Source organism: Haliaeetus albicilla, chromosome 19 (assembly GCF_947461875.1).
Source record: "Haliaeetus albicilla chromosome 19, bHalAlb1.1, whole genome shotgun sequence".
NCBI lineage: Eukaryota > Metazoa > Chordata > Aves > Accipitriformes > Accipitridae > Haliaeetus > Haliaeetus albicilla.
Window position 1 is genome coordinate 22,025,791 of NC_091501.1, and position 26,430 is coordinate 22,052,220.

General features: G+C 44.2%; 1 protein-coding gene and 1 long non-coding RNA gene across 2 annotated transcripts; one reads left to right on the forward strand and one right to left on the reverse strand.

Moving 5' to 3' along the window:
- Positions 1 to 2,277: 2,277 nt before the first annotated feature.
- LOC104315688 (C-type lectin domain family 2 member B-like) lies at positions 2,278 to 9,283 on the reverse strand. Its single transcript, XM_069806768.1, is given in 6 exon segments — positions 2,278 to 4,305; positions 5,977 to 6,077; positions 7,184 to 7,368; positions 8,077 to 8,160; positions 9,108 to 9,162; positions 9,164 to 9,283. Coding segments are annotated over 6 exon segments (648 nt in total). The 5' UTR covers positions 9,269 to 9,283; the 3' UTR covers positions 2,278 to 4,187.
- Positions 9,284 to 9,293: 10 nt separating this feature from the next.
- Positions 9,294 to 17,537, forward strand: LOC138689973 (uncharacterized). Its single transcript, XR_011328737.1, has 2 exons — positions 9,294 to 10,944; positions 13,349 to 17,537. It is a non-coding gene; the product is annotated as an uncharacterized lncRNA (long non-coding RNA).
- Positions 17,538 to 26,430: the final 8,893 nt, after the last annotated feature.

Below are 26,430 nucleotides of genomic sequence, written 5' to 3' on the forward strand. Positions count from 1 at the left end.
GAGCAGCTGAGGCACTCTCATACTTACATACTGCTGTCTTGCAAAGGTGTAAAATCTACTTCTCCGTGCTTACAGACAGGGTTGCTTAAGTAAATTTTCATTTTACCCGCCATAATTCAATTTCAGGCAGGATCTCTTCAAATGCCCCTGAAGTTAACTCTACTGTGTTATGCTTTCCACAATAAGCAGCTGAATTCTTACCTCATTTCATAGAATTATGCAATAATTTATAGCAGAAGGGACCTCAAGGCTCTTTCGGGGCCAATCAGGGGAAGATTCTAAGTTCCCAGAGTTTTACTATAATTTAATGTACTTTTACTCTAGCCATGTGGGGTTAGCTATGTTTGGAGAAAAAAACAAAACAAAAACAAAAAACAAAAAACCCCCTAACATTAAAATCCAAGCTACTACTCTAACAAAAAATGCACAGACTGGAATTAAAGTCCTCTCATTAAAGCAATGAGAGAGAGCAACAAGTCCAACGTGGCTTTTGAAATGTAGAGCCTTTAGCTCATCTTTGCTATAATACACATAATTAAAGGCAGCTGCAGTTTCCCAGGTACATTGTCTCATACCTGCACTAGATAACTACTGACCCTATGGAGAGCTGTGGTTAACATCTAGCAACTCGTGATGAGTAACCAACAGATAACACTTGCACAGGAGCTCTTGGCGTAAAGTACCACAGCTTCAGCGCGCACATGACTGCAGCTGTGGAACAAAATGCTCATGAGCAACCCGGTAACACCAACAGACTGACAGCCCTCCACCTACGGACACTGACGGGTAACTCCTCACTTAATGGTTGACAGAGATGCCAGGAAAGTAGTAGGTATGTGTAAGTGAGAGTTGAAAAGGCAGAGAGGTCTTCAGTGGAAGGAGACACCAAGCACGGGACGCAGCCTGCTGCATTCCGCAGCCACAAGCACGATAGCTCTTCGGGACTTTGGGGCTACAGATGAAAAAGTGAACCGTACCTTCAGCATGGCTGACTTCCTTTCGAACAAAAAAACAACACAGATTTACGCTACAGAATGTGGCATCAGCAGCCAAAAACTCATTTGAGAAACTGCTGTTATTCTCATGTTAGAAAAACAATAACCAAAAAAATCCCCCAAACTCAGTGCAGCACGCGTGTAGGGAAGAGGATTGCTTTGTTTATTCTACGCAGAGAAGCAAAGAGTATGAAATGAGTAAGATAAATCTGTCTATATCTATATCTATAATATATGTATCTTCATATCTCTATAATATCTATATTTTTATATAGATATATATTCACCATTGAGAAAATGTAACTTCAGGGTACTTAAAGCATACCCTTCTCCATGCATTGGAGATGACTGCTGAACTGCTGTTTTTATGGCAGATGTTTCTAGAGCCACGCCAAATTTAACAAGAAAAACTTAAACTCCTGAGTTGTCTTCTCTAAAATTGGTTGTGGTGTTTAGGTTTTAACAATATTCGTGAAACATCTAGTATTTGAGCATTCTCACTATTACTAATATAATTAAACATGTTTTTGCAGGGCCTTACTGAAGCTCTCACCTACATTTTAAGCAGCCACTAAATCTTGAGCAATTCCACCGATTTAAAAAAAAAGAAAAAAGAAAAAAGAAATGGCCATGGAAGTGAAGTACTTCATCAAACCCTGCTCCAAGCAAAGTGGGTTCACAGCTTGACCATTTCTTAGCATGACAGACTCTGGATACTAAAGAAGATGCTAATTGCACCCCTTAAGAGTCAGATTACAAAAGAACTTTCATTATAATCTACTGTGCTCACAGTTTCTCCAAAACCTCCTTTAAGAACAAAAATTTCCCAGTTTTGGACTCTATCCATAGATGACACTGATGGAAAAAACCCCTAAGAGCGACGTTATTTTGTAGTTAAAGGAAACAATCAGGTAAATTGGCTCATTAAGAAACACTAAGACACAACACAGTACGCAAATACTCCTTACCCCTTACCATTTCTACCAAATTTGTGGAATGTACCTCTAGTAATTCTAATCTAATGCAAATACTTGGAAAACTTTGCAAAAGTGAACTGTGGAGGATTCCACGTTTCCCTCCAAAGTTACTGTATTGTGTGTTTCATTACGTGCATTTCAGCATTTCTACGGAAGTACTTCAGCGTTTCAGTTAAACGCTTTTTTTAAAAGTCTGACACATTTTGAAGTGTGAAAATGTGTCAGAAGTGTTAGAAAGTGAAGTGTATTCTTTTTTGGGTCAAATGTCTTGTCTCATGTCAACTCCAACATTATGATTAAAGATCTTTTCATATTTGAAACCTGAAAATTTTATTTTGCTTCAGTCTGGTGATTATTCCCCCTGCCCCCCAAATGGGGCCCGAGCTGAAAAACACTTTTAATGGGACAATATTAAGACACAAACCACTGCAATTCAGAGGCTCTGTAAAGGTATTTAGTGAGTATCTTTTCAGGACTATTGCACATAACCATATCCTTCAGAGCCAGTTAATTTAAAAACAATGCAGAATAATCTCCCCCCACAACTAGTTACATATAAATTAACACATAGATTATTAGGCTATTCATACTGTAGAGTCCTGTTACTGTGCCTATAAAGAATACAAGCAATTAAAAAAAAAGTGTAGTTCAGCAAAATTAGTGCTCCTATGCAAATAAAAGTCTTAAAGTCACAAGTTGTTAACAATATCCATACTGCACGGTCCTGTTACAGAAAAGTCCTATTGTCACAGAAAATAATGAAGGCATAAACAAGGTGCTGAACAAAACTAGACAGCAATTAAATTTGCATAAAAACACAGTGAAGGCAAAAATAATTACAAATAGGACAAAAAACCCTAACGAACCAACAACACTCCAAATAACCTGTCAAACATGGTGCAATTTTACATTCTTAAAAAATGAGAAGACACGGTTCTCTTCCCTTTCCTGGAACTACAGTGCACTCTAGTGACTGCTCCAAAAATGGCTCCACTTGCTCCTTCAAGAAGTCCCACGGAGTCCATAGGCTGCTCTGTAGCACCCAGATCACAAGAAAACTAATTTTCCAGATTTTATTCCGAGCAGAGAAGTATTTTGCCCTGTTACACATGCGAATTTCCAACAGCCCTTCCAGGAAAATAAGCCGCTTTGCTTCCTCTGGGTCAAACGGCACTTTAATCTCCAGGTTACCTGCTAGACATGAGTGGACAGAGTTCAGCTGCATTGCCCCCTAATTCTGTTCAGGCTAATAGCAATCCAACAGCACTGGGTGTTGCTGTCACACATGGAAGAAAACACCGATTGTGCATCCAGAAATGTACCACTTGCTCGGAAGCCTCACGCTCTGACAGGCACAGGACATGAGGAAACCATGGAGAAACATCCTTTGCTGTTAATTCTCTTATTCTCTACTCATGATTTTGCCTATTTGCACTGAGGACTATTTCTAACTTTACAACATTAGTGTCTGCAGCTTTGCTATTACTTTTTCTGTTCAAACGCTTTCCCCATCAGTGCAGATCCTCAGGCCAATAAATACTCTATCTATTCTGACTTTTTTTTGCTAAGTCCTGTGGAAAGGAGAACTTGAGGTGCAGTGCAGCTACATAAATCCCAATGATAATACTGTCAAGTTAATTTAACAAGATTCATGTAAAATAACAGTATGAAAACACTGGATACAATGCAGAAGTCACACAAGACATATCCCATCAAACCAGAAGAGTGAAATCTGCAATGATCCTGTCTAAAAGAACGGTGTTTATTTCAGCATCACTCTGTATCTGAGAGGCACTGGCTAACCTTCAGGCAGACCCACTTCACAACTCACACCTGCACACAGATCTTGGCTAAGGGAAAAGCAGAACAAATACCTCCAACTGCACACCAAGAGGGAAAAGAAAGACCAGCTGCTTAGGATCCTACAAAAGAAGAGTTAATGGAAGAAATACACAACAAAAAGAAACTGCAGCCTGAGCAGCAGCTAGAAAAATGGGGCAAGGAAATGACTTATCAAGATGCTGAAGCAAGCCTTTTAAATGGTATCTTCAAAAAACAGAGGCTTCCTCCACAGGTGGAGAATTCTGGCTACCAGAAAAGTCATTCACCTCCAGGCAGGAGCTGAGACGCATTCCCAGGTCTCAGTGTATAGCCATAGCCTGTGCAGACATCGGATCAGAGCGCTAAGTGTCAGGGGTGGTGGCTTTGGCCACCTTTATTGTGCTAAGCTAATATTCAAGCTACAGACCCACTTCCTGGTTAAATAACATCCAGAGGCCGAGACTCCTTTTGACTCAAGATAGGCACAGTTTCCAGAGCCTTTTACTTCAATCCTGTAAGGGAGAATGAAAGACATGATTACTTCGACACCCACAATCAAATAATGCAATAGAGCAAAGGGAAATACAGGGATCACAGGTTCTCTTTGTACAAAGTCTGATTTACCACAGGCAAGGCATTGTAGGAAGATGATAGCTTGCGCTTTGAAGAGAACATCACAAAGGTTGTCTTTTTTTAATGGGACCTGGCCCCCAGAACACAAAATCTAGGAGTCGCAGTACGCCAGCATCTTGTCTAGTGCTCCTTCATGTGAAATACGCCCTTTAGAGCGGAGACTGGAATTCAGGTTTGCCCTTCTCAAGGATGCCACGCGATCAAGACTAGCTCTGCGTTTGACTTCCACATCCTTCTATACAGCTAAAATGTTCCAACAGAAGCTGTGAAACAAATGCCTCTCTCATTTCCCTCTTCCTCAGCACCGAACACGGCACTATGGTTAAGGGGGTGGTGGGAAACAGGAAGCGATCCTCAGTTTCCACACCATAGGTGTCCCTATGTAAGAGGTAAGGGTCTCCTTTGCCAACTCTGTTTTCAAATAAAGTGTTACAGCATTCTGTGAATAGGCCAACTGAACCAGTACGGTCTCTGGAAAAGCCAAGGGACAAATCCCCACCAGGGTTCACAGGACTCTAACAGCAACTGAGCTTAGACATCAAGGTGTTCACCCTTCTAAGGACAGGAGGGGCAGTTTGAGGAAGCACAGAGGCAGAAGTCTAAGAATATGAAGAACTTCATCACTGAAAATAAAAGCATCAGTGGATGTCTGTACCGCAGTCAGGGGATAAGCAAGAGCAGGAAGGACTGCAGTTTTCAACTTGAGATCCCTACGTGCTGCTCACATCTCATTAAATACGCAAGGTCTTTATCAGATCAAGCCCTCAAGTCTTTGGGATGAACTGAATAGAGTCACGCACCACTAGTTAATGTCACAAACTTAAGAGTATTTAAATTTTCCACTTCTTACATTAATTTCAGCCTTGTGAAATCTCAATGCTTATTATTGTCACTGGTAATTCTACCAGTTCCTGCTGGCAGCTGCCCCAGGACAAGAAGAAGCAGCCTCTGAGAAGATGGGACAGCTGTTGGTGGGAGGAACAAACTGTCCCACACTTGACACCGGTGGGATAGAACACAGGGCCACGAGCACAGAACAGCTCTTGCAACATAAATTTGCAGCTTCACCTTTCCCTCCAGCAGCCTTTTTTGTAGGCATATTCTATAAGAAGTATGAAAACACCTCTTAGAAGCCTTCCAAATATCTTTGCTATAAACCTCATGCAGGTTGCATGCAGGTTTGCACTTTTGCAAAATATATTCTATAATGAGGAATTTGTGTTATTGTAATCTTCCATTCCTCCCCCCATTGCTTTGGTATCTTGATGATCTCTTGTTTAGCTTTCACTTTGCTATACTGTCTGTTACCATGAGCTCCTGTCTCATACTGCTTCAGAACCTGGCACTGCGGATTTACCTCCTAACTTTCGCCCGTCAGTTTTAACAATGCTATGCGAAATCTTCACTGTATTCCATGCTCTCTCCACAGTCATCCCTTCAACATCGTTACAGATACTTCTTTCAAGTCACTGTCTAGATCTGTATTAGTTATCCTTTCTTACTCCCCTATAATCTAGTATCACCAGCAAAACCCCTCAACATCGACTTACAGTTTATTGTCTAATGCTTTCCCATTTACCCAAAAGAACTCTTCATTTCTTTTATAGAGTCCAATCCACGGGTCTTGCTTTGTTATCTTCACCATAAAACTCTGTAGGAATAAACCCGTATGAGAAAAGAAATTTTGCATGTTCAGTGCAGTTATCAAAATACAAAGTCTTTGATCCAGGGCTAGAAAGCAAAACAATGATCTTGCCTTTCTCCCAGAAGAAACAAGATTAAAAATTAAATCTACAGAGTACTGCAGCATCTGGATCTTGTGCGATCCACATAACTGAAAGAGAACTTACAACTCGATCAGAAATCAAATGGACTCATTCTGAGACAGGATCCCTGCAGCACTCAAGATATTGTAGTAGAAATGCCAACTATGAGAACGCAAATATACTACTGAATATTAAGAACTGCTATGGAACTGTGAATGCATCATTCTACTGTCTCTCCACAAGAAAGTCTTCAAAGAACGATGAATGCCTTTGCAGCTAACGCATTTCTCCATCGCTGATATGTCTTCATCGCACTGAGTTTTTCTTATGAGCTAGCAAGGACTTGTGGAAGACATTTTAGGGATTAGTTAAGGAAGACCCTTACCCCAGTGTGTGCAACAGAACAGACATCTGCACCCAGTACACCCATTATACTGGTGTCTGTGATAGGGCTGACTGACCTAGAAAGAGGCTGTTTTAAAATATCAAGGTCTCTAACAGGTGTGGAAGAATATATTCTCCTAGGTCTTTGCACTAGGTGGAATCTTTCTTAACACTGTAGTATAATACAGAAAAGCTGTGGTTAGGATAATCATCTCCTGATTCCAAAGGTCAAGACTAACATATCTACCAACTTGGTTGTCATTAGCCTACCTTGCTAAGAGAGAACCGTTGTCTGATTAAAGATAAATGAGATGCAACAGTGTTTACCCTGGTAGTTGCCTTCAATGTGAGTATTTATAGCTGTGAGCAGCACCAAATTTAACTCAGATAGGCCTCGGGCGTTTTCAAAAACGTCAACTGCTAAAACTGATGTTTGCTGTTTGCAGGGAGAGGAGGCACGCAGCTTTCTGCAAGCTGTGACTCGTCACGGTCTTTGCATCAGCTTCCAAACCATTCAGCTTAAGAGGCTGGAAGAACACACTGGTTCGTTGTGCAGCTCCCTAGAAGTGAGATGGGGTGAAACCAGGACCCCCCTTTGTTCCCTTACCAGTTCCTGATCATTTTCTATCACCAGGAGGGAAGCGTTGTGCAAAGAGCAGAGGCTCTGACTGGAGTTCCAGTTGGCTTCGCTCTCTGAGAGGTAGTAGCATTTCCTCTGGAAATACAGCCAACCTGATGGACAGAGTTCCAGGGAGGGACAGACAGGAAAATCTTTGGCCGAGGAACGGTTTACTGCGAAAAGATAAAAAGCAATCTACCTATTTCTTCCAGCTGGAAAAGGTTTCTTGAGCTTTTTAGCTTGCTTTCTGACTGCATCATCAAAATCATCAAAGTCTGGCCATAGCATTATTACTCCTGCCCAGCAGAAATAATTACTGTAAACTAATTATATACTCTGGCTCCTGCACCCTTATAGTTGCTGACATACCTTTAAAGTGACAATCAGGGGCAGGCTGGTAGAAGTAGCTGAGAAGGTGATAATAACGTATCCTCCAAGGATTCTTCTACAACTTATATATTTCTGACAACTATAGTTTTTGCATGTGTTGCTTCCTTGCAGATGAGTTAATAGCTTTGTTTATTTTATATATGCCATTTTTTTGAAGGACTGATTAGAAGATTAGTTGCAAAGAACAATCTTCCATTTGTTGTTTGTTTTCTTGAACTTGGATTAAGACCAACAGTGAGGTTATAAACTTGAATGCCAGAAGTACACCAAGACTAAACCAAGCACTCCCTAATGCCACTGCAACTAGTGGAGTAATTTCTCCAGCACTTGCTCACAATTTTAAACAATGTGTCATGAGACATCTATTTAACTTTGAGATAAGGTAAGCTTTGAATAAGCCTTTTGAGGTTTTGAGGGACTTCTGACAACCCAAAACTATGGTAATTTCTAAGGCTAACTATATTTTCTTTTAAAATTATTTACACACTTACCAAACTGAATACACAAAATCAAAATGACGGCAGCAGTAAGGACTCCAGCAACACCTCGCCATAACCAGATATTTGAGAATAGACCTGAAAAAAGAAATGTCAGGAATTTAACAAAAAAAACCCCAAGCCCAACAACCAGCTGTCAGGGGAGTAGAGCCCAGGACCCACGAAGCTGTTCCAAAAAAGTTGCGCTCCATGGAAAGCAGGCTGGGAGCAGAGCTGAAGACTAGAAAGCCTGTGACATTGAGCTGGTTATCACAAAGCTACTTCGCTAACAAGAACTCTGAATTTTAGTTACATCATCCAGAACTTAACCTAAGAGTGAGGTAGTTCCCAACACTCCAAAGTGGTCGAAAAAGAAAGACATGAGCACGGAAGAAACGAGGGTGAAGACAGTTAAGTCTGAGGTTGCCCTCATACCGAAACACAGCACAGATAAGAGAAATAAGCCATCAGCTCTGGAGCCCAAAACCTCTCTGGCGGAACATCCAGCCTTATCCCGCAGTGACAGCCGTTCGGAGTCTCCTTTTCTCCCCGTCTCCCCTCAGGGTTTGGGGCTGGGAAGGACCCACCGACGTGCCAGCGCCGCGTCCCGTGTCCCACTTCGTGGGCAGCAGCGGGGGCCGAGGCGGCCCCGAAAGGCGGCCGAGGGGGGGTCCCCCCTCACGAGCGGTCGCTCTGCCGCCACCGCAGGCCTCTGCCCGGCCCGTCCAGCCTCCGGCCTCTGCGAAGAGCCACGGCTCCCGGCCGGCTTTACCCGCCCCCCGCGCCCGAGGCGAGCCCCCGGGGGATGCCAGTTCCCAGCCGGCCCCACGCCCGGCACCTCCGGCCATTTCTCGGGTGGGTCTCACAACCCCGCAGCTCGGGCGCCGTCCGCCTCCCCGCCAGCCCAAGGGCCGTCCCGCGGGTGGGTTCCAGCGGCCCGGCGGCTCCACGGGAGGTCGCGGAGGCAGCGGCAGCCGCCGCCGCCGCCTCCTCCCACCCCACAGGCGCCGTCCCCGCCCCGGGGCCGCGGCCTGCAGGGCGGTCACCCCCGCTCCCGGCCCCTCTCTCCGGCGGGGCCCCACGGGAGCCCCCCCCGCGGCGTCTGTCGTCCCGTCCCGGCCTCCTCTCCCTTCGCCCCTTCACCTTTGTGGGCCCCCGACCCCCGCTCCGGGGAGCCGCCGGAGCCGCCGAGCCCTCGGCCTCCCATGGGTCCCGCTCCGCGGGTGGGGAAGATCACGGGGCCGGAACCGCCGGAGGGGCCGGACTCGGCGCCGGGGTGTGGGGGTGTGTGTGTGGGGGCAGGAGGCCGGGATCCGCTGCTATTTTTTGGAGAAGTTGGCCAGCGATCTGCCTCACCCAGGGGAGCACAAAGCCCGATGGTTCGGGCTTGTAAGACAGGGCCGTCCACGTCGGGAGGGTTGGCAGGCGGCGTGGAGGCTTCATCCGACGCCTCACGCACGATAACTGGTTGACCGACCGCGGATCTCGGCTGGGTTGCCCGTTCAGATAGCCGGAGGAACGGGGATCTCCTCAGGGCAGCAGGCTCTGTGCGAGGCTGGCGAGGAATTCAGTGACAGTTTACCCAAAGCAGGCGTCCATCCATACCTGAGGAGAACGCCTTAAATAGAAAACCAAGAGAATGGAGGGTTACGCTTTATGCTTTCATTGCAGCCTGCAACTACTTTGATCGTCAAGGACTTTGAGCAGGAGTCAGGTGCTGAAAATTGTCTCCAGGTGTTTATATTTACAGCTCACAAAGAGCCATATAAACTTTGTACGTCCATAAATATAAATTGACTTGCAGTTGATTTTAGCCTTTGTCTGCAGCAGATGCTCATTTAAGGAATGGACTGGGAGAGCTGGACAGGGCAGCACGCCCAGGATGACGCTTGAGAAGAAACAGAAAGGCAAAAGGGTGAAGAAGAACCCAAAAACCTCTGTGCCAGCAAGGCTTAAAGCACGGTGGCTTCAGGGAAATTAGGGAACTGAAGATGCCTAGGAGAGGGAGAGTGGGAGAGGGAAGAGGTGATGGGTCCAGAGAGCACAAGCTGTAGACACTTCAGGAGGTTTTGCCAGACCTGAGTCCAGAGGGGCAGAGAACGAAAGTGGGGTGTGGAACTAGGGCAGCAGGAAGGTTCGATACGTGTTGCATGTAGAGCAGATTTTGCATACAAGGTGTCATGGTTTAACCCCAGCCAGCAACCAGGACACAAGGATATAGTGGAATACAAACGTTTGCACAGCTGTTAATTCTAAGAACAGGTTATTCAGCATTTATTCACTCTGAAGTGGCTCGCTCTCTTGCCATTCAGTCCTGCATGTCACTGAGGTAAAAAATAACTCACTGTGGCTTATAACCATAGAGCATTCACAGATACTCTTTTCACACTTACTCACCCGCTAATACAGAAGATTCTTTTGACAGTTGCAGGCCATTCTCCAGGCTGACACAAAAACCTGAGGACCTGTCACATATTCGACTGTGAATCATCTGATGCTCCGAAACTACTACAGTTATCAACCCCAGATGCTTATAACTGAGGCACTCAACCTTTACTTTCCCTGGCCGGTTTGTCTAAGACCCCTGCAGACTGACGAGCAAGCAGCCCGCTGCTGTTATTGAGGACGTGTGGTTTGGCAGGCTCCCACCGCCTCAGCCGAACGCTTCAGCGAGGGAGGGCTGCTGCTGAACCACCGATAGCCTAGTTGAGCATTTGTACTGACTGTTCAGGCCGGTCTTGGGGGCAGCGGGTTCGTCCTCATACCGGAGCAGAATGCAGCGTACAGACCGAGCGTAAGAGGGACGCTTGTCTGACCCGTGCTCAGCTGCCGGCTCTCCTTTCTTGTGCCTCACCAGCTTGAGGCACGGGGGCCTCTGCGAAGGTAAGTCTGCAAATTCCTCTGCACAGGTAACTCCCACGGACATCACTGGAGGCTGTTGGGGTGCTGAGGATGGCTGTTCAGAAAAGGGAAGTGTTTATTTTTGCAGGGAAAAAATATCTCCCATAAGGTACTGCAAGGGCCATATATTTATTTTTTTATACGCGTATTTGGTTTCATGGAATGTTCCCACATTTTATAAAGTGACGATTGAAAAAGAAGACGGGAATTTCTTAAAGGAAAAAGGCAAAAGACAAACCGAAACACTGGAAAATGACTTTAAAGTATTGCCATCATCTAGGGAGAAAATGCAAACATGCTAAGTAAAAAGCATGGCATTTTACAAAAGAAATTTTTTTTTTCTGGAGAAAATTTGGCCCCTGCAATACTAGGAGTCTCATGGGACTGACTCATAAAGTTACAGTCAGATTCTGTGGTGCCACCTCCTGCACCCTGCTACCACAAATAATCTTTGATTACCTTTTGTCACCCACTAACATGCTACCTCTAACTTTTCTGAAGGATTGAATTCAAGTTATGCAAGGGGCAATCACTGCATGTCAGAAATCCAGAGGCAGAGTATACACGTGGGAAACATCTGTGCTGTGGTCACGGCAGCCTACTGCAGAGATGCCCGAGTTTGACTGCCACTAAACAGCTCCCACACGAGTAGCAATCTCGCTGTGGTTGCCCAGGCTGGGGTGGATGAATCTACCCTGCTCTTGGTTGACTTTGTCAGTTCATCTCTGTCTCCCTCCCCAGTCAATGGAAGAACTCTTAGTGAGTTCAAAATCTTTAGTTAGACCTTGAGGCATTTGTACGCCAAACAAGACATTGACTTCTGATATTTTGGGATGCTTTGGAAATTGTAAAGTCTACATATATCAGACAAGTGTTAGTTTCTTAAGGTCCCACTGAACTGGGCCAATCCATTTATTAGAAAAGAAGCTGAATTACTCTTGTGTCTCTTTTTACGTTTTTTAAAGCTAGTAACCCTCCACTGATCCATTGATAAGTACCTCTCATGCAGCAAAAAGCACGGCTTATTTGTAATATTTTGACTGTACTCCCCCAAAGCCTCTTGATCTCAGTATGCCTCTGTACCATAAGAATCCTGCCACTAAATAAGGAGGAGGAAGGTACTGAAATATTTGCTTTTTGCTTACTATTCCTGAAGTTTATTCTTCATCAGTCCTGTGTTCAGCTGGACAAAACCACATTTCTTTCTTGACGGTTATAAAATTTTTACTATTCTAGTGCCTGTTACTTTTTGAAGTGATCTGTTTTCAGGATGATACTGAGAGGTTCCTCCAATTCCCAAAGTGAAATTGTTAGACTGGAAAGACAAATGCGTTTGCTTATCTTTAAGTTGCAAACATTTCTGTTGTGTAACATGAAACTAGTCGGATGAGTAAAACTAATATGGGAAATATCAATGTTTTAGACAGTAAAATGAAAGAAAAAGATGAAAGATGAATGTAGCAGAAATAACGTTGAGCGCCTTATGGGACATCATGTGTGCTTAGTAGTTTGGAACGTTAAGAAAAGTTAGTCACCTTTAGAAAGTATTTGACAGAGGTATTAGCAAATTGTATTTACTACAGAAGTTAAGTTAGTATTTGAGAAGTACTAAGCATTTTATGAAGTGCTGGGTTGAGAATGCTGTGTATGTCAGACAACTAGATCTTTTACACCAAAAAAGCTCGGACATTCAGCTGCAGAAGTCTAGCAAAATACTATTTTGGAATGTTTTGGAGTAGGAGGCACAAGAGAAAGGAATCCAGCTACATTATCAGCTATGTTTGTATTTTTGGTGAGGCTAATATTCACTAGGACTGTTATTTACTCGTTTATAGCACTTGTGCATTGTTATTATGTAGTAGAAGACATAGCCCCCATCTTCAAAAACTGACAGTCTTACCACTGAAAATGACCTGGGGAAGGATAGAAATAAGTAGGGAGGATTTGAGTACAGAAGGGAAAGCACCACAGGTTTATAACGACATAAAAACAATTAACACCAGTAAGCTGAATAAAACAGATAAAAATATAAAAATAAGCACAACGGGGAGCTTAGGGTGGAAACCTCAGATGATAGGAAGAAGCTTTGGCTTTATCTGCAGAACCTGATGGTCTGGCCATCAATAACAACTACTAGCTGTACTTCCTGGAAGTGTTATCTTCCAGGAAAGTGCAGCATTTCTTTATAGATAATATGTGATTCACCATAGAGCAAATATCACATTTAAGACCTTGAAAACTCACTCACCATGTGAAGCCTTTGCAGCCACAAACCAAAAAAGGTTCCAAAAAAGTCCAGTCATAGTTTTTGCCAGTTGAGTTTGGTGTCGTCGTGTCCCCTGTATAGGTAGGAGGTGTCAGAAGCATCTCCCCAAAATATCTGCAGGCTGAGCATCTGCACCAGGAAGCTCTTAAGAGGCCAGAACTGAAACAAGACAATGCAGCTACATCATCAGCCAGAGGCCTCCATGCTTCTACTGATAGGTCCGTTCTCGACCAAAGAGGAGAAGAAAGAAGCACACCGAGCAATCACCTGTGACTTGAAGTGGTGAGTCATCTTGACATGGGCTTGACAGAGCTCCTCGACTCGGTTTCCTGTTCAGTAGCATCCTGTGCAGTTGTCTCATGGCTGCAGCTGGTGGAGCCGAGCACCTTCCATCAAAGGCATGTATAACATTTGGACTGCTCAAAATGGTTTCTTTTCCTGATCCATATCAGTTTAACAGCTTTTCTTCCCAGCATTGCCTGCTGTAGTGCTGAAGGTGTTGTAGGAAGAGGTGCTGTCCTCCTTGGTGGAGCAAAGCAAGGGAAGGATGTTTTATGAGAAGTGCACTAAGAGACTGGCATCGGGTAATGGCTCTGCAGAGAGATCAGACCATCTCACGTTATGACGAGTATGTGCTAAAAAGGAAACCAATATGTCATTGATTTATGTGAGCATTGTAATATTGTCAGCGCTTTCCTTCACCATATTCTTTATGTGTCCTATAAGCCTACTTGCGGTTTTGATAGCAGATCTACATTGGCAGTATGTCATCACTGAACTGTCCATCAGGCAGCAAAGTCCTTTTTGTGCATTGATACATTTATCATTTAGAACTATATAATTTTTTTTTCCAGGCACAATAGTGGATTAACTTCCTCTTTTTTTGACATAAAATGTCACTTGTCATTGTAAGGTCAATTCAAGTGTCTTGTGTAGGCATCTGCATTTCTTCACTATCTGTTGAAGTCCTTGATCACCTAAATAATCCAGGGTAGCCTGAAATTTTGCTGTGTCAGTACTCTCTTCCAGCTCAGATAATATTACATTAGTATTAATATTAAATACTAGCAACATAACCAAATTATGTCTGGTGGTGGATTAGACATATATGAAACTGAAAGTAATCCTTATGACATAAATATTCAAAATGAGAGTGAGATGGGGAAAAATAATTGGTGTGCATGGCATGTATGAGTACTCCTTGACCTATTTCTGTTTAAAATACTTGTGTTCAATGAGAGTGGCTGATGAGGGAGGGAAAAGATGCTATTGGTGGTTTGGAAACCAGGCATAACTATAAAACTAGAATATCTGTTTCTTTCACACTGAGGTCCTAGGCAAGATTCTGTCTGGTAAATACTTAGAGCAACAGGTATCTCTCCCAGGAAGAGCTTGCAGTCTGAATAGAAAAGGTCTGCATAAGGCCAAAGAGAGAAAGGATTGTCATCCACATTTTACGGCTGAGAATCAATGTGCAGAGGGCTATGGTCCTCATGGCTACATAGGAATCTACAGGCAGGGGAAAGAAAGGGGAAGACCCAGTCTTGTGTGTCATCCTTCCTGTCACGAGATAAATTTCAATAAACAGATGTCTCAATGAAAAGGAAACCATAGAACAAGTTGCTCAAAGTAGATTTGTTATTGAAGGACTGCAATCTCCTAGTCTGCCTGTCGTTTGAATGCTTTTTCCTCTCTTAGTATAAAAATGCAGTTTAATGATATTTAAAGTTCTTGGCTTGGGATGTTAAACAAACTCTTCCCTACTGTTAATTTCCTGTCCTTAATTAAATTCCTGTCCTTAATTTTTTTGAGTATTCTAAAGCAATCCAAGAGACTATGTTAGACAGCAAGTAAGAAATACAACTAAATGACAACAAACTGTTCTTCCATCTCTTTCTTACGTACCAACTTAGACCCACAGAGTATGAGGTGGAAAGCAAACTGTACCAGAATATGGATGATTTCTCTAAATGTGGCACTCAGGCGCATAGGAACATCCGTGCAGTGCAGTCGGAAGGACTGTTCTCCAGCAAGCCTGGAGTTAACACCAGCCCTCTGTCCAGCTCCTCTGCAGCCAGTGGAGCCAACTGCATCACATACATCTTTACGGTCTGCAGGAGAAAAGCTCCTGAGACAAATACTACTCTGTAAGGTCTAGGAGAGGGACGAGAAATGTTTGGCAGTCAACTGCCTAGTGCAGAATAGCATCTCTTCATTGTAAGGACAGAGTAATACCCTTTTTTGTTTGCTGTTGTCTTAACTAAAAAAAAAAAAGGAAATGAAAACAAGGGGGAAGGGATCAAGAAGGGCAAGGCACAGGGCAGTGTGGAGCATGTGCTTGGAGGGGACCCCGCTTTGTCCTTCCTACTCTCAGTGCCAGTGTTTGTGGGGTGTGGTGGAAAGGGGCAGCAACTCCCCACTCTGTAGATGACGTGGGCCAAGGCGATAGTGTGTAGTTGTGACCCATGACTCTCACCGTGTGGGGTGACGGGGAGATCACCGTGAAGGTGCAGATAGGGATGGAGGCATGGGTTGTGGGACTAGCACAGCAGCTCCTGTGGTTGTAGTGAGGTTGTGGTGGTGACGGTAACTCTCCTGCTTCTGCTTCTGCTCATGCAGGGAGGAAGGTTAGGTACCGGGAAATGAGCTTTCTAGGAGCAGGAGTGCATGCTCCTGCTACTGGAGCACCCAGCTGAATTGCCACCTACCGAATAGCAGAAAGTGTGGGGGGCCAGTCCTTCTTCATTTCCTGGCCACTCTCTCTACTGTTTATTTCCATCCATATGGGTGGTTTTTCTATCCGTAACAAAAATAAATGCTGCCTCCTGCCTCAAAAATGAGGTCAGAGCAAGAAAAAAAGAGAGCATGGAGAGAAACGATTGCAGAAGAAAAAGCATAAAAACAAAGTGAGGGCAACACCACAGGGTTAAAAATAAGGAACTAGAGGAGAACACCAAGCAGAGCACTCCTCGCTGCACCTTTTGGTCCTTGAAAGCACCCTAAGAGCCAGCAGACATTGTCCACTGATGCTCCCCCAGAGACATAATAGGGTGAGAGAACAGAAACAGGCCCCACTTTTGTAAGGACCCCACAACAACCTTCCTCCTGATAGAAGGCCAGCTTGTCCAGTACAGGAGGAGCTCAGAGCCATACTCATTTCTGCACAGATTTCCAAGTACTTATGGTAACGAACGATGCCATTTTCTGCCAGGGGCCAGAAGGGGGAAGCCAGCTCCTAGCACAAGTGACCCAGGTCTTGCATCACCTGCGGAGCTGCTCAGCATAATCTTTTCTTAAGTGCTGATGTTCTCGACTACATTTACTCCAAGCAGCACTCTGTGCTGGCTTCTTCTTGGGACACCTACATGGCTCTGAGGGTTTTCCTTTTTTCTAGCGCCCTGCCATTTCAGCGTGGCACTCTGCATCAAACTAGAAGCTATCAGCTTTGAAAAGCCTCTCTGAAGCAGCAGAAGGCTCCGCCAGAAGACGTTATATTCTGGACAGTGGTTGTGGAAAGGTTGATCTGCAATGTGCAGATGTGGGGCTTGCCCTCCTACCTGCTACATGAGGCATTTGAGTGCCAGCAATCCTCAGAATGGAGGTTACTGACATTTCCTATCCCGAATGAGCATAACCCAGGTTTAACACCAGAGCAAAAGCCTCCATGCATGAAGGTGCAAAAAAGAGACTGTCACTGTTGACAGTAAATACCAATACCACACAGGTTATATAACATTTTGAAATGCAGTGCCTGTGCCTTTTACCCTGGCAAACCCCAAGCTATGCTGCTGCAATTTTGGGGGTCATTTCTATATTCTGAGGCATTCTGACACAGTATTTCTTAATGAGAAGTGGTCCTATAATGTATTTCCAGTACCAAACAACCATGGAATTGCCACTGTAAATGTCACTTTCCCATTACATTAGGGCTCGTGCATGAGGAAAAATGTTCTTTTCTGCCACTGTGAAGACACAGCTTCAAAGAGATTTTGAGGAGCTGGTATTTAGAGCTCGGCCATAAAGAGAGCTACACACACTATTCCAGCAGTATGCACGGCATTGTTCTTGGAGAACAGTTGTTGCTGTTATTGTTTTTGCTATACAATTGATTGTTGCCATACTATTGATTGATATTATACTATTGAATGCTGATACTAATTTGTAATAGCTTGAGAGATATAAATATTCACTTTCTTAACCATAGGTATACTTGCTGGAGGTGTTTTTTTGTGGTAGTTTATTTGCTAGTGGTGATTTGTGTGGCATTTGTGGTAATCTGTAATAAAGCAAAGAAATTTAAAGGATAAAAGACTCCATGTCCTTGCATATTACGGACTCCTGCGAACTCATGGTCGTGCTCTCCACACACCTGCAGGGTGGGTAACCCTTCGGGTTGGGACAAGGTGTCAGCTCACAGGCATGTCAGAAGTTACTGAAACTCTAAAGAATAAAGCCTGTGGTGTCTCAAAATCTGCACGATAAGTATGATGTTATAATGACTGTGATCTGACCCGACCGAGGGTATCTGCCCAGAGGTCTGACTCCTCTGCAGAGGGACTGTTTTTACTGGGGGAAGCAGAGCTTTGCCTGCTTTACCAGGGACACCACATTTGCTCTCCCCATCCAAACAGGGGCTGCCCATGCTGCACGCGTGTGGGGTTTACCTCTGCTTCTAGCGATTCCTCTTGCAGCCCCTTCGGTAGGAGGAGGGATGCTTGTCCCCACCTCCACTCTTTGCAGCCCCAGGTCCCAGCCCCTTGTAGCACGGGAGGTGTTTGGGAAGTGGGACTGGCTGGCCGTGCAGCAGAGAGCCTGGAACAGCAGGCAGCACATGCAGAGTTGCAGCTGCCTGCATGCAAGGGAGGACCTGCTGCAGTAATCCTTGCACGGGGGGGGACGTGGCGGGTGGAGGGATCAGGGTTGACTTTGGTCTACCTTGGCTTTGTTGGGGAAACCACTAAACCCCATCAAACCGAAATGTGCAAAACCACACTGAACGGAGCCGAGTAGCTTATGGTGAGGTGTTGCAGAGATGCATGCTATGGTTTGGGGCCTCATTCTTGTATGGCTTCGGGTGTCTGGGATACAGACGCTGCAACATGGGTGGAGCTGGTGGGACCTACTGGATCACTTCTCTGTTCCCAGTAATGAATGGCTCCCTGCGGACTGCTGGGTTTGCTGGGTCTGGCTGAGACCAGGGGAAGTTAAGGCTGCAGTAGCACTTTGTGCTCTGCTATGCAGTTATAGCTGGCTGACACAAAATGTTTTGGGAGAAAGTTATTCTGTAATGTGTATTGAATAAGCGCATGGTATGGACAAGGAGGTTTTTGATTTACAAAATAATTTTACAGATTTTTTTTTAAACACTTTTACAGCCTGCATTTATTGACGCAACTAATCATGGTCTTAGAGGTGCAAGGATGAGCAGAGATGCGTATTTCAAAGAGCCCTTGGGTAGAGGAGGAAACAATAAAAGAAGCTTTCCCAATCTTTCGTTGAAGAAATTAACATTATAATGTTAATTTAATATCTGATCATCTCAGCTGTTTGGTGGCTGTGGTCTGCTTGTCTGACTGTCCTGACTGAAAATCCCTTTGCCCTCTCTGCTCTGAGCTCCTTTGACAATACACATTGGATCGCCAGGGTCTCCAGAGGACTCAACCTGAAACAGATAGGCGTGTATCTGTGCTGTAGGGGCATTGGCTTCTGAGGGACTCAAGACTCCTGAAACCAAGTTACCAGCCTGCCCATACAGCAAAAAAGGCCAACCACATACTGGGCTGCATTAGCAAGACTATAGCCGTCCAGCTGAGGGAGGTGATGGCTCTGCTCTAGTCAACCCCTGTGAGACCACATCGGGAATACTGGGTCCATTTTGGGATGCCCCAGAGTAAGAGAGAAACTGGCATACTGGAGTGAGCCTAGTGGAGGGGTAGGGGGCTGAAGCACATGACGTACAAGGAGAGGCTTTGGGACCTGGGTTTGCTCAGACTTGAGAAGACTGTGTAAAACTAGGTAGTAGGAGAGTGAGGGGAAGACAGAGTTGGACTCTTCTCAAAGTTGTAGGAACATGGGAAATTCCAGCTTCATAAAAGGGAAAACAATGTTCAGATAATAAGGAGCAGGTGCCCGAAAAGGTTGTGGAGTGTCCATCCTCGGAGATATGGAAAACTTGACTGGATGTAACCTTGAGCAAACTGCTCTAACTGGACCTACTTTGAGCAGGAGGCTGGACTAGAGACCTCCAGGGGACCCTTGTGACTTAGATGACTCTGTAATGCTTTGAAGGGTTGTGGGCAATTTCTTTGTGTACTTGTAACACATACAGTTTCTGTAAAGCAAGCGGTTGAACCAAGAAATTCTTCCCATCATTTCCTAGTTAGGTTCATGTGTGACTTCAGTTGTTCCAGTTTGGTAAACTCCCAGTAGGCTTGAACCTGTAACTTTAGCATAGACTTCCTTGCTTGCTTTTTTTGGCAATAGCCATGGGATCTTATCTTCCGTGGGATGATATGGGGAGTCACTGGCACTGTCAGGACTGTGATCTCATTAAAACATTAGGAATCAGTTCTGCAAGAGTGGACAGAGCTTTTAAGCCTTTGGGTCTGTAGCAGTGCTGGCTATAGAGCCCCAGGGTCCTTCCAGTAATGCAGAACAAAACGGGAAACAGTAGGTGGTGTATCATAAACCTCTTCCCATCTTGGTTTGATTTCCAGAAATGTTTTCTGGAAACCATATGAAAATGTTGGGAAGGCAGGCTTTCCTACTGAAACCCCACAAATGTTCAAAAGCGTCTCCTTCCCTGGACAAGAGGAAATATTTTGAAATAGGAGGACAAAGAAAGCAGTGGATGGGTGGGGAATAATGAAGGATCCCATTTGATAGACAAAAAAATAATATTGTCTCTGAGAAGTAGGCAGAGTAGTGAGGGCAGAAACTGTGAGTGGAAGACTGTAGCCAGACACTGCAAGTGGAAGAGGGAGAACCGTGTATATACCCCCCCCAAAAGAAAACCCCAAACCCCTAGATTGAGGCTTTTCTCTTAGAAGCAATCAGAGAAGCCACAGGAAGTGAAGCATAAAGCATAAACATTCAGAAATGCAGGTACCATGGTGTCTAAGGGGCAGCCAAGAATTTGGCCTCACATTGGAGAAATGACAGCAAAACCTGCCCTTGTGGTTACAGTCTAAGCAGATCAAATAGGTGAAGGGTGCAAGCAAAGTTAGCAGTCACTTGCTGGCAACTTTGGGGGAACTTTGCAATTTTGGGGAAGGGTGAACTCAGTGAAGTAAAAGTGCAGAAGGCTCTCAGTTGCTGCGAATTCTTTCCTTGGCTTTTTGGATAGCTGTTTGCAGAGCCTGCAGACTGCCTGGCTGCTCTCTGCAGTTCTTCCCCTGTGCAAAAGAGGGAAGAAGAGACTATCCTGCTTCCTCAAATTGGGGAAGTTTCTTCTGTGCGGCACAGGGTCTCAAGGAACCAAAGGGTGAAATAGGAGGCGAACCCCTCCGTCCTCCACAGTTTGTGCCTGTGTCACCAAGAAGTTAATTGGAAGTGGGGCAGAAGAGCAAGTACCTGGAGAAGTGAAAGGCCATCCACTGTTCTCATTTTGTCTGGCTGTAGCAAAGGATTTGTGCCAGGTTCTGAGTTCCTTTTTCTAAACTGGCCCATCAAAGGGCAGACCGCTGTTAGAGTGTTTCAAAACTAGGACTAGTTGCATGCTTTCTTGAATTATGAAAAAAACATACAGAGACCTCCCTTCATGTTCTTATTTTTTTGCTTGGGTTTGCATTTTGATTGGAGAAATTAAAACAAAAAGCCTCAGCACATAGTAGGTGTAGATTTTGACATGTATGAGTATTAGATGTGTATTAGAGTGAGGCTTAACTGTAGCGCTTTAGGATAGCGCAGAAATGGGTGGTGATTTTAGGGAATGTGACACCACCTCCACAGCTCCTGCCTGCCAGCAAGAGCTGTGCATCCATAAGTAGTTTAGTACAGTCCCAGTGGCTCATCACTGTTGGGTGTCTGCTCTTGGAGAAGTTTCTGTCTTAGCTTCAGAGTGGCCGTAACATGTACTACTCCGTTTCTTCAGCGTAAGAGGACTTGACCCTGTAGGCTTTCCACGGTGTTCAGGGTTCTCCGTAGTTTGCTCGCTGCCGGCACTGGTGGGTGCAGTGCGCATTGCTCTAGAGAGCCAGCTCTGCAGGGGACGGTATGGATTTGCTGAGCACAAGGAGATGCCACTCATAAAGCGTGCTGACTCCAATATATAGGAGCATGTTGACTCCAGAATGTAACAGCTGTCAGCATAGCCTGACGCAGTTACTGACCAATTTCATTTTTCTCTTGCAGCTCCAAATAAGGCCCATCACTTTTTTTTTCCTTTTCTTTTTTCTTTTTTTTTTTTTTCCCAGTGAAGCCATGCAAGGCAGTGGCACATAGCAATGCACCCATCATTGCCATTCTGGTGTGACTTTCAGATGTCGCTTCAGCTGCGGTTTGCTACTGTTTTGACTGGCCTGAGTGCTAGTTTGCTGGGTGGATGATTTCAGTGAGGCTGGTCCAGCGATCAAGATGCTTGAGAGTTCATTGTTTGGAGGAACTTGAAACACTTTTATCCTTGTAAGTTTTCAGTACTAGCAAATCAGTGTCAGATTTTGGCAAGAGGACTGGTTCTTTGTTTGATGGCATCTTTTATTAAAGGGGTAGTTATGCCTTTATTCAGTTTTCATTCCTCTAGAGTTGGAAAACACTCTGCTCCTTTTTGCAGTGGCAATATTGTGTTTCTTTCAAACATTTAAAAATGTGTTTCGTGACTTACAGGTTGTTGCCATAGATCACTTAGGCACTGTGTAATAAACCAGTTGGTCAAAACAAAATTGAGTTTCTTTCTCACTGTACTTTTCTCATGTGGCTGCCAGGGAATGAGTGGGGCTGTGTGGTATTCCAGGTCCATGCACTAAGAGCTTTAGGGAATGGTACCGGATATGGTGTGCCCATCTGTGTTTTGTGTGAAAACTTAGAAAAGTACAGAGACTCTATGATGGTGTGTGAGAACGTGGACCTGTGCTTTCTGCATGGAACAATCTATTTAATGAAGTGTACCATAATTGTGCTAGGCAATGGATAGAGCTCTTAATGGTGAAGAATTAATTTGCGTGGGGTGGCATGTTTGTGTGCATCTGTTTTGCTCAAGATATATCTTTTGTGTTCAGAAGTGTTAAGTTCTTGTTGTTCTACAAGGACTCTATCTTACCTAGATTTTATCATTCTGCCTTGTGTAATCTGCTTCCACATCAGTATGAACCCAGACTAATTTCTTGACTAGACAGTTTCTTGACTCATTGTGGTCATTACAATGTGGTCACACATTGTAAATAAGACCTGGCTGAAACCAAAGCCCAGAACCATATGATTTTTATTCCATTTGCTGTAAATTCTTTGCTGAAATTCAGTGGCAATAGTAGGGCTCAGCCATAGATAGGGACATGAATGGTGTTTGCCAAACCTTGAGATGGGCCTGCAGTCGCTGAATTGGTCCAAAATACAAAGAAGCTTCTTTCTTTACCATAAAGTACTGATGAGTTTAGTTGTATGAAAGATTGTCTTTCTATACCTCTGACCCACCGTGGTGGGGAGGAACAGGTGAGTGGCAGCCCAGCTGAGGAGCTGTAACTCAGCACGAGGAGCTTCTATGAAATGGTACTGAAGGTGCACCACAGAAGAAAGGTAATTCTTCAAACTTTGGAGAATGGCAGATGCCACAGAGTCTTCGCTGGGGTAGACAGCAGCGCTGCGGTCTTTTATAGAGACAAGCTTTGCCAGGTAGGAGCTTATAAGAACAGGTTTTTGTGACTTCCTATATCTTTTTACTAATGCAATTCTCTTTGATGGACAAATGAAGAAAACACATGAGAAACACCACCCAAGTGAGTTCAAGTGATCTGCAAAACCAATGAATGTAGGGTATTGCGTGAACTTCAGTGGAAGCCGTGAGTGACAATTTGACCTTCAGGAGGTACTAGATCACAAAAGGTTCTTCCTGGGTGGAAAAATAAAAGGGTTTTAAAATCCTTTTCTGCCTTGGTGTCATAAACAGCTGAAGTGATGGGATGGCTTGCCCTCCCCATATGCACACCAACCTTTGTGCTCTTTGGTTCCCTGTGAGACTGGATTTACTGTGTCAGCCTAGAAAGAAATGATGCATTGTTTTCTTTGTGCTCAGCCAGTGAGCTGTACAGGCTTCCTACAACTCCCCACCCCTGGTTTGGCTCATGCCATTTCTTGAATGTGTCTTTGTCTTTCTTACAAAACTAATAACAGAGCATGAAATTCACCTGTAGATTTCTAAAAGGATGGTTGTTTGAGTCTCCTGTTGAAAAATCATAGCTGGCTTGGAGATGGATGAAGAATTGTTTTGTGTCCATTTATACTAGTGTTTGGACAAGATTATATGCTCACAAAAGAGAATCCGGGGAGGCTTGGACAGTAGTCTAGAGTGAAGAGCTCTCTTCAACAGTAATTGCAATGCAATTAGCTTTCCTTTTCTGCAATAATAGAGTGTGGAAGATTTTTCAAATTCTCCCTCAAAGCCCTGTCCTTGGGCAGGAGTAATTTGCCAATTTTGTGTAACTGCAGTTTACACTATCAAATTCTTTATGCTTGAGACATAGTAATTAAAATTCAACAGAGAGCGGGAAAGACAGACATGGTAGATTCCTGGCAATTACATTCTACAAAGTGTTTTCTCAAGCTGTAAAGGGATGAGATAATTACAGTAGATAAGGCTTAGTATGTCAGAGCTCTCGGCTGTATATCTTCCATTTATTCAAAGATTTTAATAGTAAGCCAGAAAAGAAAACCACTTTAAAATTTGACAGTCATGGTAATGCCTTCAGCATTTTTATCTCACCTTTTATGGAATATTCAGTTGCTTTGCAAGCCTACTTGGTGTGTCCGAACTTCGAGGTCCATGTATATCAGCTAGCAGACGTCTCTTTTTTTTCTGAACACAGTCACACACAGGCAATCATACCCAGGCTTTAGCTCTTGAGTGGATGTTTTTATTTCTTTCATGTTATCGACTCAGGCATCTAATCTGTAGAGAAGAGTTGGTGTCTGGACACGGCCTTGTGCTTTACAGTTCCTGGTGATTAGTAAATAGTATTTCACATCCCATTCTAATGCACCCAGTTCTTTTCATGTGCTGTGTAGGGAGCTGAGGTGCTCTGGATTAAACTGGAAGCCAAAGACTTGATGCTCGGTTACTTCAGGACCTTGAATTTCTGCAATGTGCAAGGAAGCACAGTCCGGACCTACACAAGCTAGGACTGTCCAGACGTGAATATTTATAGGATGTACTATGAGGATACGTTCCGTGCAGCATGAAAGCAATTTAACCATGGCAGCATGGGGCTGTATTTGAGTCTGCCCTTCCTCTCTACTGGGCAGTATAGCTGCGGCTGCAGGCGTGTGTATGGCTTGTGAAGCCAGCGGAGGCTTTCGCTGTACGTTATACAGTGGGGTTCTGCATTCAGCTTTGAAGTCCAACTGTGCTATTTGCACCTTGCTAATGTGATGGATGGATTGCTTGCAGAAGCTTTGAGCAGCCCCTGTGCATTGTTTTTGTTGTCAGTAAGTCAGCACAGATCCTGGCACCTATATGTCTGTTGTGAAGAGTGTCCTAGCCATAATGGCTGCAGTGTTGAAAAGAAGCAATAGGGAATTACAGAGAGAATGGGAAGTGGAAGCAGGGATGAGGCTTCACCAGACAGATTATACTGAGTTTTGTGGTAAGTGCTAAGTAAATGCAGTAATAAACAGGAAGACTGGGACAGATACAGTATGCGTTAGACTGGACATGACTGTATCAGTCAGCATATGCTTGATGGAAAAAATGCTATGAGTATCTTGGCAAGAATCACAACCAAGGGATTTTAATTTTTAGGAGGAAACAGTGAATGAAGGCAAGGTTCTTAAAAAAACCCAAACAAACAACAAACCCAGAAGCTGCTGTATAGAACTAAGCAGGAAGGCAGTACTCCACTAACAAAAAGCAAATATAGCAGCAAGTGGATGAATAGCAGGCAAACCAGAACTCCACACAAAACAGGAAGAAAAAAATCAAACCTACGCAAAAACAAGATGGGGGAAAAAAGAGGGGGGGGAAGGTGCGTGGAAACATATACTTTTGTCTCTTTGTGCTGAAAGCTGTCTGAGTACAGGTGTCTCTTCCTACAGATCTGAACTGCTCATGTGCTCTGGATAGGATATTCCTCTGTTTTCCTTCAAAGGAGCTAGCAAAGCCCAGGACCCTCTGCTTCAAATATTCTCATACCATCATATTTCTTTTGATGCAAGCAATTGTGGACTCCTGCAAGAGCTTCATTTTGATCATCCAGGTGCACAATGCAACTTGCTTCCAACCTGAGTTACCGACTTGAACCTCTACCTACCCAGCCTATGTGGCTGTCACAGAGGAGAGTCAGATGAGTCAAAGGCCTTGCAGGAAAAGTACACGGGGCTAAACAAGTACCTGCGATTTGTGTCTAGTTGAGTGCAAAATGAAAAAGGCGATTTTTTTTTTTCCCCTTACCGTGGGGTCTTTTGTCTCACTGTTACAGCTTGCATTTAGCTTTACATGCAAGGTAAGTGAGCAAAAAAATGGGAAATTACATTTGAGAGACATGAACAGCAGCAGCACCTCATTGAACAAAGGAGAATTTTCAGGAAACACCTATTGTTTTAAAACAAGTTTGGGCAAACAGAACCAAATGCATTTATGCTACAAGAAAGGGACTTCAGGAAATGAGTTCCATGATCTCCAAGTGAGCAGAGATGTCTGGGCAATGTGACAGAAAAGATTAGGGTACCCACGTACCACATGGTTTAAGCTAATGCCAGTTTATAGCAGGCTGTGAGAGCTTCCAGTGGGAAGATTACATGAGGTTTGTTCCTTGCATCCCTTTAAGGAAGTGGGTTTTGGGTCACAAATCTCATACTTAGAGAGAGATAGTCTACTGTAACAATTTTTTATTTAGGATGGTACAGCTGAGCTTTTGTTACGCATTTTCCAATTGGATCTTACTGTAAAGAAAAAGCAAAATGGGAATAAATTGTGAAGATCTGCTTTGTGGAAGGCTAAGATTTGCAGTAGTTTTGGCTCATTTTCTGATAAGGATAGAAAACAGAAAGCCAGTCTT